This window comes from Aulostomus chinensis, chromosome 11 (assembly GCF_037954235.1).
Source record: "Aulostomus chinensis isolate RoL2024-O1b breed Wild chromosome 11, RoL_Achi_v1.0, whole genome shotgun sequence".
Lineage (NCBI taxonomy): Eukaryota > Metazoa > Chordata > Actinopteri > Syngnathiformes > Aulostomidae > Aulostomus > Aulostomus chinensis.
This window is the reverse complement of record NC_141330.1, coordinates 19,223,963-19,236,634: the sequence shown is the minus strand read 5'-3', so window position 1 is coordinate 19,236,634 and position 12,672 is coordinate 19,223,963. Positions and strand designations below refer to the sequence as shown.

At 39.7% G+C, this 12,672-nt stretch overlaps 1 protein-coding gene across 4 annotated transcripts in view; it reads left to right on the top strand.

Moving 5' to 3' along the window:
* Nucleotides 1–624: 624 nt before the first annotated feature.
* The window catches only part of LOC147253711 (zinc finger protein 236), a 64,927-nt gene continuing 52,879 nt past the window's right edge, over nucleotides 625–12,672 (top strand). For 2 of the 4 annotated variants that reach the window (XM_086218958.1, XM_086218956.1), the window contains exons 1-6: nucleotides 625–706; nucleotides 3,316–3,458; nucleotides 4,992–5,156; nucleotides 5,261–5,439; nucleotides 5,797–5,927; nucleotides 9,557–9,729. In XM_086218958.1, the coding sequence (XP_086075084.1) occupies nucleotides 655–706; nucleotides 3,316–3,458; nucleotides 4,992–5,156; nucleotides 5,261–5,439; nucleotides 5,797–5,927; nucleotides 9,557–9,729 (843 nt within the window). In that variant the 5' untranslated portion in view covers nucleotides 625–654. The remainder of the gene's footprint in view (nucleotides 707–3,315; nucleotides 3,459–4,991; nucleotides 5,157–5,260; nucleotides 5,440–5,796; nucleotides 5,928–9,556; nucleotides 9,730–12,672) is intronic. The other 2 variants (XM_086218959.1, XM_086218957.1) reach the window with 2 other exon arrangements.

The window sequence follows — 12,672 nt, the reverse complement described above, 5'->3', positions numbered from 1 at the left end:
ATACATGGTCAAAGTAAGGGACAACGTTACACCAATATATCAATCACCAGCAATACAAATTATGAGAAGACAACTCACAGTAATGAAAATACCAACGACAAAATTAGGTTACAGTAACTAGCTTGAGAACGATTGCTTTCTGAAATTAAAGATTTCCATACAATTTGATAATGTAATTAACTATTATTGTCATTATCATTATTTTCTTATTTTTTTCCAGGGTTCTCATTCATATATTGCCATGCAAGTGATCATTATGAAGACAGCAAAACACGAGGAGAAGAAGGTCCAAACAAACAACAAAAAAAACAACTAAAAAGAAACTTCCAAAAATCCATTCTTGTCTTATTAAACCAATAATTTACTTCAACTAACTCGCTGATATATAGAGGTCCACTCATCCGCTGAATAAAAACGAAATAAATCTAACATTTGTTTGGCTGTCATTAACCTGCCATCAGCGTTTATGCTGCATAAAAGCTGTTGTTTAAAAACACACCTGTAGATATAGTTATACCGTGCAGCCGACGGTAGATGTCGCCCCACTCCATGCAGCTGTGTCTTCATGGGCAGGCTGCTGCTGTCTACTGAGGACCGAGTCGCCATTTTGAAAAGCAAATTGTTCACAGCACACCCGCCCAGAGTACTGGAACTATGCCGCGGGGCCGGCCTCGCAAACTGAGAGTTCAAAGCAACGACGAAACAGGTAATAAGTACCAAAATGCAGGGAATAAAAAATAGAGATTATAATCTATCCAAATAATCTAGTGTTGATTAGACAAACAAATTTACACCTCAAATAATAACACTTGAATGGAGTGTATATAGTCCCCGGATATAGTATTGCGGGTGGGCTTTGCTTTGTGCGGCGAAGGAGTGATTGAGGCGGAATGATATTAATAGCATTTCGGTGGCTCTTCTTACTGGCTTCCAGTCCAATTTGGTGTCCGCCGGGGGAAGAGCTGTGCTGCGGGGAATCGTTAGTCAAAGTACGCTTTATGTACTTTGTGGTTGTTTTATCAGTAATTCGCCGTTAGCTTGTTTTGCTAACTAGCACCCTGTGCTACGGTTAGCTTCGCGGCTAACACGCTATAAATGTTGTCCATTGTTATATTATGATACGAGTCCATCCAGCTGCTGATGGAGGAGTTGTGGATAGGAGAAGTTGACACAGTCACGTCTAATTAATCTTTTATTTCACATTGCAGTTCATTTTGTAACATTTTGATGCTCTTACCGGAATACAATAGTGCAGATGTACTTACACTTATTGTGACATAACTTTGCAACGTGAATATGCGTGTCAAAACCTGATTCCAAAGATGGACATCAGTTTTATTGTCAATAAAACAATTAAAACGGTATGTGGATAACTCACCATCCAACTACAGACATTTCCTATTAAGCACAACGTCTTATACAGTGCCCAAGCATATCCAGTGACAGTGACGAGCACAGTGGGGGTAATAAGTCAGACCAGTACAACAGATAGCCTCATTGAAAGCGTGATATTATTCAGATCCCCTCGTTTGACCGTTACTCGACATCCTGCTGACAATATGTATAAAAGAATCTTGAAATCTGTGGGACAATTTTAACATTCAGTGGCTTGGCTGATGAAAAATGATCAAGCTTGGACCTGTGGTTGATGCAAATTATTTCTGTGGTACCAATTCAACTAAAATCTTCTAGATCATCTATTTGTATATCGTGTTCAGTCATAAGATTCCTGTTTGTATTTACTCATTTGCTTGTTTATTTACACTCCAGGGCTGTTTAGTGAGAGCAGTTTGCAAAGGGCAAAAACAAAACAAAAAAATCCTAAATGCCAACATATAGTATTTCACAAATGAGTTTCTATTTGCTGATGCATTTGTAAATTAAAGGTATTCCTAAAAACAACAACCTATATGCTAATTGAGGCTTTACTTTGTAAAGTTTTTGAAGTTTTAAGTTTCAAGCTGAATACTGTGTATTTGGCTTAGGAATGTTGGAACATGAGTTTAGTAATTTATTATTGATTGTGAGGCTGGACTATTAACACCCTTCAACAGTGGTTAAAACCCTGCTCTCCGGCATATTGCCTTGAGGAACTGTCCCACAATTGATTGTGATCAAAAAAAGAAATATTCTTTTCTTGTACTCAAATCCCTATTTTTCTGAATCAATGAGAAGTTCATGAGATATTTTTTTAAAAAGTGGATAATTTTTCTGTATTAAGATAATGATCTCAATTTCGAGTAATGGCTCTCTTTTTCTGAATTAATGCCATATATTTTTTTGTTAAAAACAAATTGGTTTGGTTTGTCTGCACAAAGTCAACAGACTAATAATAATACCTTCTATGGGTTAAAGACAGGAATATGTCACAGTGTTGGGAAGCAAAGCAAAATGCAGGTGGCTTGAGTTAAACAGGAGTTCTCATGTTGGAATCAGATCCTACTTTTGGGATTTTAAAGTATTCATTTATTCAAAAAAACAGAACTTTCTGAAATTTTTTAACTTTTATGAAAAAAATAAACTTTCTATATTATAGAAAAATTATTTATGCAATAGGCCTGAATATTTTTTTTAAGTCTGAAAATTTGGAAAAGTTGTACAGTTGTTTTTTCAAAAATACTTGCATATCAGAAAATGTGTTTTCCACTTAGGATTGACTCAGAAACATCTAAATTGTTCCGTATTGATTAAACAGATTTGATACAAGTTTATGTGGCATCCAACCACATAGCTTATCACCAGTTTTATTAATGATGGTAAATATTCACATGGATTTATTGGTTCTTTTTCATGTTAAAACAGATATTTGAGAGTGTGTGATCAGGAAATGTATTTGTAAAAACATCTAATTAATTCAGAAATATGGGAGAATTTTTTTCAGGAAAATTTACGTGGTTAATTCAGAAAAACAGGGACTTTTTGTCTCAGGTGGATGTGAATGTAGTGAACTTCTCCATTTCTGTGGTCATTTTTTAGTTTTTTGTTTTGTCAGTTGAATCAAAAACTGTAATACCCCCCTTTGAGACACACTGGACTCCTCTACAGCTCAGTTGCAGTGTTCGCCCTTACAACATCATTTACCACAACTTTGATATTCCGCACCCATGGAAGTCTCTGTTAGAGGACCGAGCTGTTCAAAGACTCCAAATACAGACCTTTGATTTGAGACATTTCCAGAAACATAAAGCTTCCTGGCCCTGTGTTGTCAAGGAGGGTAATGGAAGATGAACTGTATCACATCTGCCTCAGCTGCTGTCAGAGAAACCCTCTTGAAGTGAATAAAGACGCTCAAGTGTTCTCTCTTGTACTTCACAGCAGATGCGGATTCCAGTGAAAATAAGGCAGAAAGCATCAGTGATGGAGAGTTCAAGGAGAAGAAGTGCTCCATATGTTCTCAGATCTTCACCACGGAGAGCCAGCTTCAGAGGCATCTCAGGGAGCATGAGCTCAATGATAAGGCAAGTCCGGCATCCTAGTCTCTGTTTGGAGGAGAGCACGGCAGACTGTTACAGCAGAGCGTGCTTGCGTCTGTCGTCAGCGCCCTTGTTTAGTGTTTTTATCATCTTGCTCATGTATAAATCTGCTCAGAACTTTGTTGGTTTACTGATGCTCTCATTATGATGAACCACCTTACAATAAATCTGTTGACAAGCATTCAGCTCTTTGTGTGGAGCAACGGGTCCTCGGGCTCTATGGTTCAGTAAGACACTGTTAAGTTGACATCGTCCTCTTATGGGTTTCAAGAACACTGTCAAGCTCTGGGTGGAAGGTTCTGTTCCCAAGAGCTTCTTTGTGTGTAATCGTGTCTGAAATGTATGTACGCAGAACAAGGCTCTTGCTGTCATTGTGTCTTTAGTGCAGCATCGTCTGCCCACTCACCGCTGCATTTCTCTCAAGACGGTCCCTTTACTTTTGGTTTGATGTCAAGTTTTGGGGAAAAAAAAAATGTCCTGCATGTTCATCTAAAGAGGTGCAAAAACAGTACATCCACCCCTGTTAGGTTGTTGTTTTTTTATTCGCTTTCCACATGTACAAATGATGAATATTAACGTACATATAGACAATAAAATACATGCTGGAGAAGTGAAAATGAAACTCAGAGGGGCTCAAAATGGACGCTCCTGTATGTAGAATGTTATAGAAATTCACAAAATGAATGAGAAAAAAAAGAAAAACATTGGAGAGAGGGAAAAGCAAAAGACAAAAGATTTGACATGCGAACAAGTATTCACATTCAAAATGTAGAATGTAATAAGGACAGAGGATGATTATAATGATAATCCACACAAGTAACATCTTTTTTTTGGGGGGGGGGCATTACATTTTTTTTATTTGCATTGTTTTATGATGTGAATGTGAATTTTAGGATGAAGCCAAAGCATTGCTAGTAACTTCCACTCAGATCCACAGCTTCCAAACTTCATGGACAAATTTGACAGTTAGTCTTCTGTCAGCTATTGTTGTTGTCATTGTCTGGGGACTTTTAATTTTTTGATGTAACAGCCTCCGAGTGCGGCGTGCGTTCAGCTAAAGACGTCTGTCCTACTTTTTAAACATAATCTGCTTTCTACGTCTCTCAGTTTATTCACAACTTTACAATCATGTTGTATTGTCTGCAGGAAATAATTATTCTAGATTTGAATAGAACTCATTTTCCCTGTTATGCTGCTGTTCATGTGGAAATGTGCAGTGTCCCTGTTAACAGGGAAACGCGCTGCTGTGCATTAGCACCAGTGTTAGCGCAGCTTGCTACTCTCTAAACATTAACCCTTTAAATGGTAGGACAAATCGTGCGCTGACTTTAAACCTGTTTTTTTTTTTTGTTTGTTTGTTTTTTAGATGACTTCATAATATTTCTATTTCTCTTTTACTCAAGCTGAAACACAACACATTCGTTTTAGGTGCCATACATTCTTACTACACCCTCACAGTGAGAGTGAGAAGCCACGAGGACGTCACTCCTTTATTATTATCTGCTCTCTCGTCTGCAGCCTCATCGATGTGACCAGTGCCCCCAGACCTTTAACGTGGAGTTCAACCTCAAACTCCACAAGTCCACTCACACCACTTCTGACTTCACTTGCCCCGTGTGTCGGAAAAAGTTTTCCCGCATCGCTAGTCTCAAGTCCCACATCATGTTGCACGAGAGGGAGGAGGTTAGTCGACTGACCAATGGTGCATAAAAGCACTGTGATTTGCTTTCACCATCCATTAGGAAGAATGTTTAGTTCTGTGTTTTCTCCCCTTCGCTGCCTTGTAGAATTTGATATGTGCAGAGTGTGGAGATGAGTTTGTTCTTCAGAGCCAGCTCTCGCTCCACCTAGAGGAGCACCGCAAGGAGTTGTCAGGCATCAAAGTCTATTCCTGCAAGTCCTGTGAGAAGGAATTCACCACATCTGCACACCTGAAGGAGCACATGAAGACCCATGTCAAGATGAGGTCAGGTCAGCCAGGGCTTTAGATTTCATTTGACCAAGTAAACATCTGTTGTGTCCAACAGCTAATACGCAACAACACGATGACCTTTTCAACCATTTAGAACTCTGAGATTAAACATCCAGATGAACCTGTGGATTGATAGGTTTTAAATGCTGCTGTTATAATAAATGATGATCAAACATTTAATTGAATACTGCTCAAACATCCTGCATGGTCAAATGAATTTTGGTCATGGTCAAACCCTCTTTTTCCTGCACTCTGATATGTACTTTTTACAAATAAGAAAAATACAGATTAAGTGCACTTGCATGCTATGTAAATCCCTTTTTGACATTTCTTGTCTTGCCTCTATTCTAGGCCGCTCACCTCGAGTTCTAGAAACTACAAGAAAAACATTGATCGCAGTGGGTTTACAAACAGCTGCCATCACTGTGGAAAGGCATTCAAGAAGCCCAGCCAGCTCGTCCGACACATTAGGATACACACAGGTGAGAAGAACACGTTACACATTTGCTGGTTCACATTTTAAAATTCTTATAAAAATTTGAAGATTCTTCTAAGTTGTGGATGAGCATGGGGATCAGGCTGTAGCAAGGAGATACAATGCACTCTCTCTCTCTCTCTCTCTCTCGCTCTTTCTCTTTCACACATTCTCACACACATGCGCGCGTGCGCACACACACACACACACACACACACACACACACACACACACACACACAAGAGCAATAGAGGACAAGGTGTACCCCACCAGATCAGACCCAAGGTGCAGGCTGTGGAAGGATGCTCCAACACATAGTAGCGGAGAGTAAGATGCTAGCCAAAAAGTGTACATAGAGAGGCACAGCCAAGTGGCCAGGATTGTGTACAGATTCATCTGTCCCCAGTATGGACTAGAAGTACCCAAATACCAATGGGACATGTCACCAAAAGTGGTTGATAACAACGGGGCTAAGGTGCTGTGGGACTTCAGCTTCCAGACTAATAAACAGCTACTGGCCAATCAACCGGACAGAGTAGTGGTGGACGAACAGCAGAAGAGGGCAGTGGTGATAGATGTGGTGATACCAGCTGATGCCAACATCAGGAAGAAGGAACATGAGAAGGTTGAGAAGTACCAGGGGTTGAAAGAACAGCAAGAACAGATGTGGAAGGTCAAGGCTAATGTGGTCTTGTGGTAGTAGGAGCACTTGGGGTGGTGACCACCAAACTGGGAGAGTGGCTCCAGCAGATACCTGGAACAACACCTGTACCTCGAAGAGCGCAGGCCTGGGAACAGCTAGGATACTGGATAGAACCCTCAAGCTCCCAGGTCTCTGGTAGAGGACCTGAGCGAGAGGATGACGCAGAACCACCCTACAAGGGTGAGAGGGGTATTGTTCTATGGGGTTTTTTTTACACGAAGAGAGACTCCTTCCTGTCTAGTTCGATTTTAATTTGTCTGGCTGTCTGGCTTGATGACTAACAGAGGGATTGGTTCCTCTGTGCTCTGAATTTCAAACAGCACTTAAACTGATGATGTCAAGAGTAACTCTGCTATGAGACAACACACACACACACACACACACACACACACACACACACACACACACTCACTTTCTTGTACTTATTTCTTTGTGAGGACCTTCATTGACATTATACATTCCCTAGCCCCTTTTTCCAAGCCTAGCCATCACAACTAAAAGCCTGATTCTAACCCTGACAATAAACTCCTAAAACCAAGTCTTGGCCTTTAAACAGACCTTTGAAGATGTGATTATAAGCTAAAATGTCCTAACTTTCCAAAAATGTCCTCACTCCTTTGGTTGAATATGTATTCTAGTCTTCAATATGTAGCAAGTACAAACACACACGCACTCCTCTGGCGCACAGACAAGTCCCTGAGAGTACAAGACTGTGTTTGAGTCATCTCCAAACCTGAATTGACACTATAGGTTGCTTTCCCTCGGCATCATAGGAGGGAAATTGAAAACTGATAACAAAAAATTTCTGTTGTCACATTGATGTTCATCAATAGACATTTTGGTTCTCTTAAGCTGCCCCTGAAATCATCCATCAAATACCCAGGCACGCTGACACCCATTCACCCATCCATTCATGGGGACTGAAATTAAAATCCACTAAATGTGGGGAGATTTCCCCTTTGGCTAATAGATCTTAGAGGATAATCCCTAAAGAAAACAGATTCCTAGTGGTTCATTAATTATAGGGGTGGGGAAAAGAACATTAAAAAAATCAATTTCACCAGTAGAGGGCAGCATAAGGCCTTGTCTGCGTGAAATTAAAAGAAGAACAAGTATCGTTTAAGTCACTGGGGGTTCTGTAAAAGTTTTTTGGTCTCACTGCTGATTCCAGTATAACTGGCCTGACATGCTCCGTGGGTCATATTTGACTCATATTCTTGATTGTTATGAACATTGATTTTTGATCTCCGAAGTTTTTTTTGTTTTTGTTTTTCATTTCCCAGAATTTATTTAAATGCCTGTCACGGTTAAAATCGACATATATGACTTATTCAGGTTGATTAATTGATCGCAAAACATATAAGTCATAACATAATTTTTGTAAAAATGGATTGAGAGTCCTAATATTTTCTAATTTAATTAAACAAATACACCTGTGATTTTCTTCTTTCAGCACAGCATTTTCAGTAATCACTCAGCAGGACAAATTATAGATTCCATTTTTTATAATGCAATAAGATAATCAGATCAGTTGCCTGTTATCAGGCTTTGAACTGTTCTGTACTGGTGATCGATTTTGCATACAGTCTGCTTTGACTGCTGATTTAATTCTTTGCTACAACCTGCTTGTCATTATATACAGTATGTACATATCTTTGATGCACAACACAAAAAGTTCTGTTTACTTTTTATTATTTTGGCTGGTAAACACAGGTGTGATGAAGAGTGATTTATCTACCGGACATGTTGGGACCCAGAATATGCATTGCAGTAACAGGAAAAAAAACAACAACAACCTTTATAAGCTTTTTTAAATGCACATGGGTGGGTTGACTGTAAAATGTATGTGTTTCATCTTATTGAATAGGAGAAATTTTTGCCATTTGTTGATCTATTCTCATTTAGATGTATTCATCTTTATCTTTAAAGAGAAGTTAGTTGTCAGTTTACAATACATTCTTTTTTCATGTTAGTTGAGCTGAAAGGAGCTTGACGGGATGCTTCAGGCATCTCATTAGGATGCTTCCCACTGGTGGAGTTCCTGGAACGTCCAACTGGTAGGAACGCCTCAGGCTGACTTAAATAAAGAGTGTAGCTCAGCTGGAACTACACCTGGTTACCGTTGCCAGGCTGCTTCTACTACAGCCCACAGTCAGACAAATGGAGAAAAGTCAGTGGCTGGATGGATTAAAGAGTCGTTGAAGAGGAGAAGTCACTTAGTTAATCTTGACTCTGCTGCCAGTGTTTTAACAGTTCCATCTATTTATGCACTCATGGAGATAAATTGTAACTGAAGCGACAAAATAGGCCACAACAGGATTCATACAGCGCTGCCTGTCCCCTCACTCTGAGGAATCCATTATGGTACGCTCAGTTCATATGAGTGTTCAAATCTTATATCTCATGCAGACAGATGTCTTTTCATCATGATAAACACTCATAAACACGACGCTCGTCATGACTGTGCTCGTGCCAAAGGATTTTCTGACTGCCAAACCGTCCGAACAGTCATGTGAAAATATGGACTTCATTCAAATGGAAAAAAAAAATCGAAGCCCAAGAGAGAGAGAGAGAGATGCAAGAAAAAAAAAAACATGATTTCATGCAGTTTTAATTTCATGTTATTTAAAGATGCACACAACCAGGGTATTGTTGGCAATTTTTCAGTCCATATTTATTTATGAAAAGTAGTGTGATTTTTATAAATAGTATATGCCTGTATGAGTCACACTGGGTTTTTTTGTTTTGTTTTGTTTTTTGCTGCATACAATGTTATTAAAACAGATCACACAAACCTCATTGTCCAAATTGAATGTGTATGTTTGAAAAAGCCAGTCATTTACTGATCTCAATTGAATTGGCTGTAATAATCTTTTAAATTTGAGATTCTGATCCTTATGGTTCTTATTTGTTGGACCCTGCCCCCTCCTCAGGTGAGAGGCCCTTCAAGTGCTCGCATTGCGGTAAGGCTTTCAACCAGAAGGTGGTGCTGCAGACTCACATGGTGAGACATACGGGGGAGAAACCTCACCCCTGCATGTTCTGCCCTGCTTCCTTCTCCCAGAAGGGCAACCTGCACTCCCACGTTCAGAGAGTTCATTCAGAGGTAAGAGATGCAGACCTTCCCTTACACAAACACACCTTGAAAAATTAAAACGGGAATCATTTATGAATGAAAAGATTAATTATCTTATTTATGTGTCACGCCTGCAACATATCAGCTCAGGAGAAAACTTTCTTACTCATAATGTCGAAATTATTGATGAAGCGTGTGAAACAAGTTTAGATAGATCTTAACAAATGGAAAGCCTTCCTAAAATCGCCCTTTTTGAAATTTTCCATTTCATTTTTCAACCCTAATTATTTCTTCTCAAACATTACTCATGGCCTGATTGAACTGATAAAACAGTAGCACATTATTTTCAATTTTTACTTTTTTAGTTTTATAATCAGTCTCAGTAGCTTTTTCCACATTCATCTCATGAAAGGTGTTCCACCATGCAGAGAACCATCCTTTGAGGGACTCTATACTGTGTATCAAAAACCATTACAGGTCAGGTTTCTGGCTTTCTGCATCTGAGAAGTTCAGTTCTCTAAGTGCTGTTGAAGTGTGCTGTGTTATAGAGTTTAACAGCAGGTGTGTGGTTCCACTCATATATCCACTGTTAACCTTACCGTAGCATTGATCCAGGAGTCTGTCCTCTCTCGTCTCACATCACAATGATTAAAGCTGAGTCGCCGCAGTGACTGTGTGTGAAGCTGTATGAATGATTCTCTCTCGCTATCTGATAACACTGATGAATGTGTAGAGGGTTTCACAAACACTCCATGCATTTACTTCCTCCTTGCTATCTGAACTGGCAGACGAGTTGGACTGACAGGTTGTGTGTAAAAAGAACTGCACACCTGTAGACACAAGCAGCTTTATTTCAAGCCCCCTCAACCGAAATCAACTCCCCACACCGAAGTGACCACAGTCAGTCATGTCCCGTCAGGGTTTACAGTGATTGTGGATCCAATCCCAAACCATTTGATGGAAACACACCTCATGGGAATTTCTTTTTCTGCAAATTATCAACATTTAACTTAAAATGCACTTGACTCGGTAGCACCGTGTCACAGATATACAGCATTTTGAGGTCTCTTGTGGGTATTCTCCAGTGGTTGGACTCCTAGAGAGAGTGGCTTGTCCCTTAAATGGAACGTTTTTGGTAGTAGTTCAGAACCTGTTGCTTAGATGTTCCCTATGTTGATCATACAGGAAATAAAGAGAGTCACCCTGAGAAACACAGGGCTGGTAAATTGATAGAAGTTAAGGACCTGAAAATCCGTTTAAAATGCAAAAGCAGCTCCCCAGGCAGCACAGGAGACATCAGATGCTTCCACCAGACTCATCATGCTGTTTATCTGGTTTTGGTAATTCAGTTTGATTGTTGTCCTTGATTTGTACTCCTCCCTCATGCACACTCTTGCTGATAGCTTGTAATATTCAATGCACCCGTCCACAATGTTTGTCTTTTTGGGAGGGAATGAGCTGAGATTTCAGCATCCTTACATCACTTGTAAACAGACAGTTTTTAGAAAAGCCTTTCTTATTTGATCTCAAATTTGATTGTTAATGTTCTGTCACCAATTTCATTTCCTTTTCGTTGCAAAAATAGTTGAGAGGTCAAAAGAAAATGTCCATATCAAAGTCCTGCCCTGGTGCCTGTGTTGACAGCTAATGTATTGGAAGAGCATCCGTAGGTGTTTTTAACGAAGGCCATTAATGGCTGGCTCGATAATGGTGGGAGTTGCTCCTGGTGGATGTGTGCCTCCACTGATGTGGCTCCAGTCTGGTTCAGGTCAGCTGTCTGGCAGCCAAATTGTAAAGCAACACATCCATCACACCAGGTGCAGGGGGTTTCCATCAGTGGATACACCACAATGCTCAGTGCTGGTGCATTTTAACAAAAAGTTAACAAAGCCTACAAAGTACAAAAGATTCTTTGTGCTCATGCACCAAGCTCCCACTACTTTAATTGATTGTCTGTGCCAACTGAGAATTGAAGTTACCTGAGTTTCTTTCCACTGTCAGGCTGCAGCTTCTGAATATTTGAAAAGGAAAATTTAAAATTGCTTCTTTGGTGGTGTACAAGCTTGATACTTAGATAAAACAAGTTAATTTCCTTCGGCAAATCCTGAACAACACTGACGACGTTATTATTTGAAGTTACTTTTTATGATTTTAGGTGCTTTTTCAGTCTTACCTCCTTTGGTCTAAATGTTTCAAACTTTAAAGTTTCATTCAAATTCAAATTACAGGTATGAAACTTTCCCCAGACAACAGTCAAGAACATTGTCAGAGCAAACAGCTGACTGTGGTCCTGAAAAGTTGGGACTCAGTCTCATTCTACAACAATTCTGCTGGCTTCAGGTTAGAATATAAGCAGACTGCATGCTGGACCCTTGTATAAGAAGTATGTGCATGTGTGTATTCTTGTACTTGCTGCTTACAGGACCTGAACACAGTTTTAAGCAACAGAATTAGGACATTTTTTAGAGAAGGACAACATTTTGACTGGTCCTTTTGAAGGTCTGGACTTAATTTTTAGAATCCGGCTCTGTGTGTGTGTGTGTGTGTGTGTGTGTGTGTGTGTGTGTGTGTGTGTGTGTGTGTGTGTGTGTGTGTGTGTGTGTGTGTGTGTGCAAGCTCTGGCTCTGACAGCAACGGAGAGGAGAGGCTGCAGGGTGATGATTAAGTCCACTAAAATTTAGACGTAGAAAAAAAGCTGTTAATGGTCAATGTTCTGTCTTTAATGATATTTTTAAGTCTAGGTTATTATTTTGCGTATCAATAAATCAATCATTGAAGCTACTAGGTGGAAGCTAGATGGAAAACTGGTCATAGGGGACCAATAATTGATAAAATAGCAGAGCCAACTCACCACCGTCTGACGTGCCAGGAGTACCAGGTGAAGCTTTGTATTTTGTTAAAGTGGAAAAACAACATTTACAAAACATGAAGGAATAGAAACATGACAATAACACTTCTTAACAGACAAGGCAC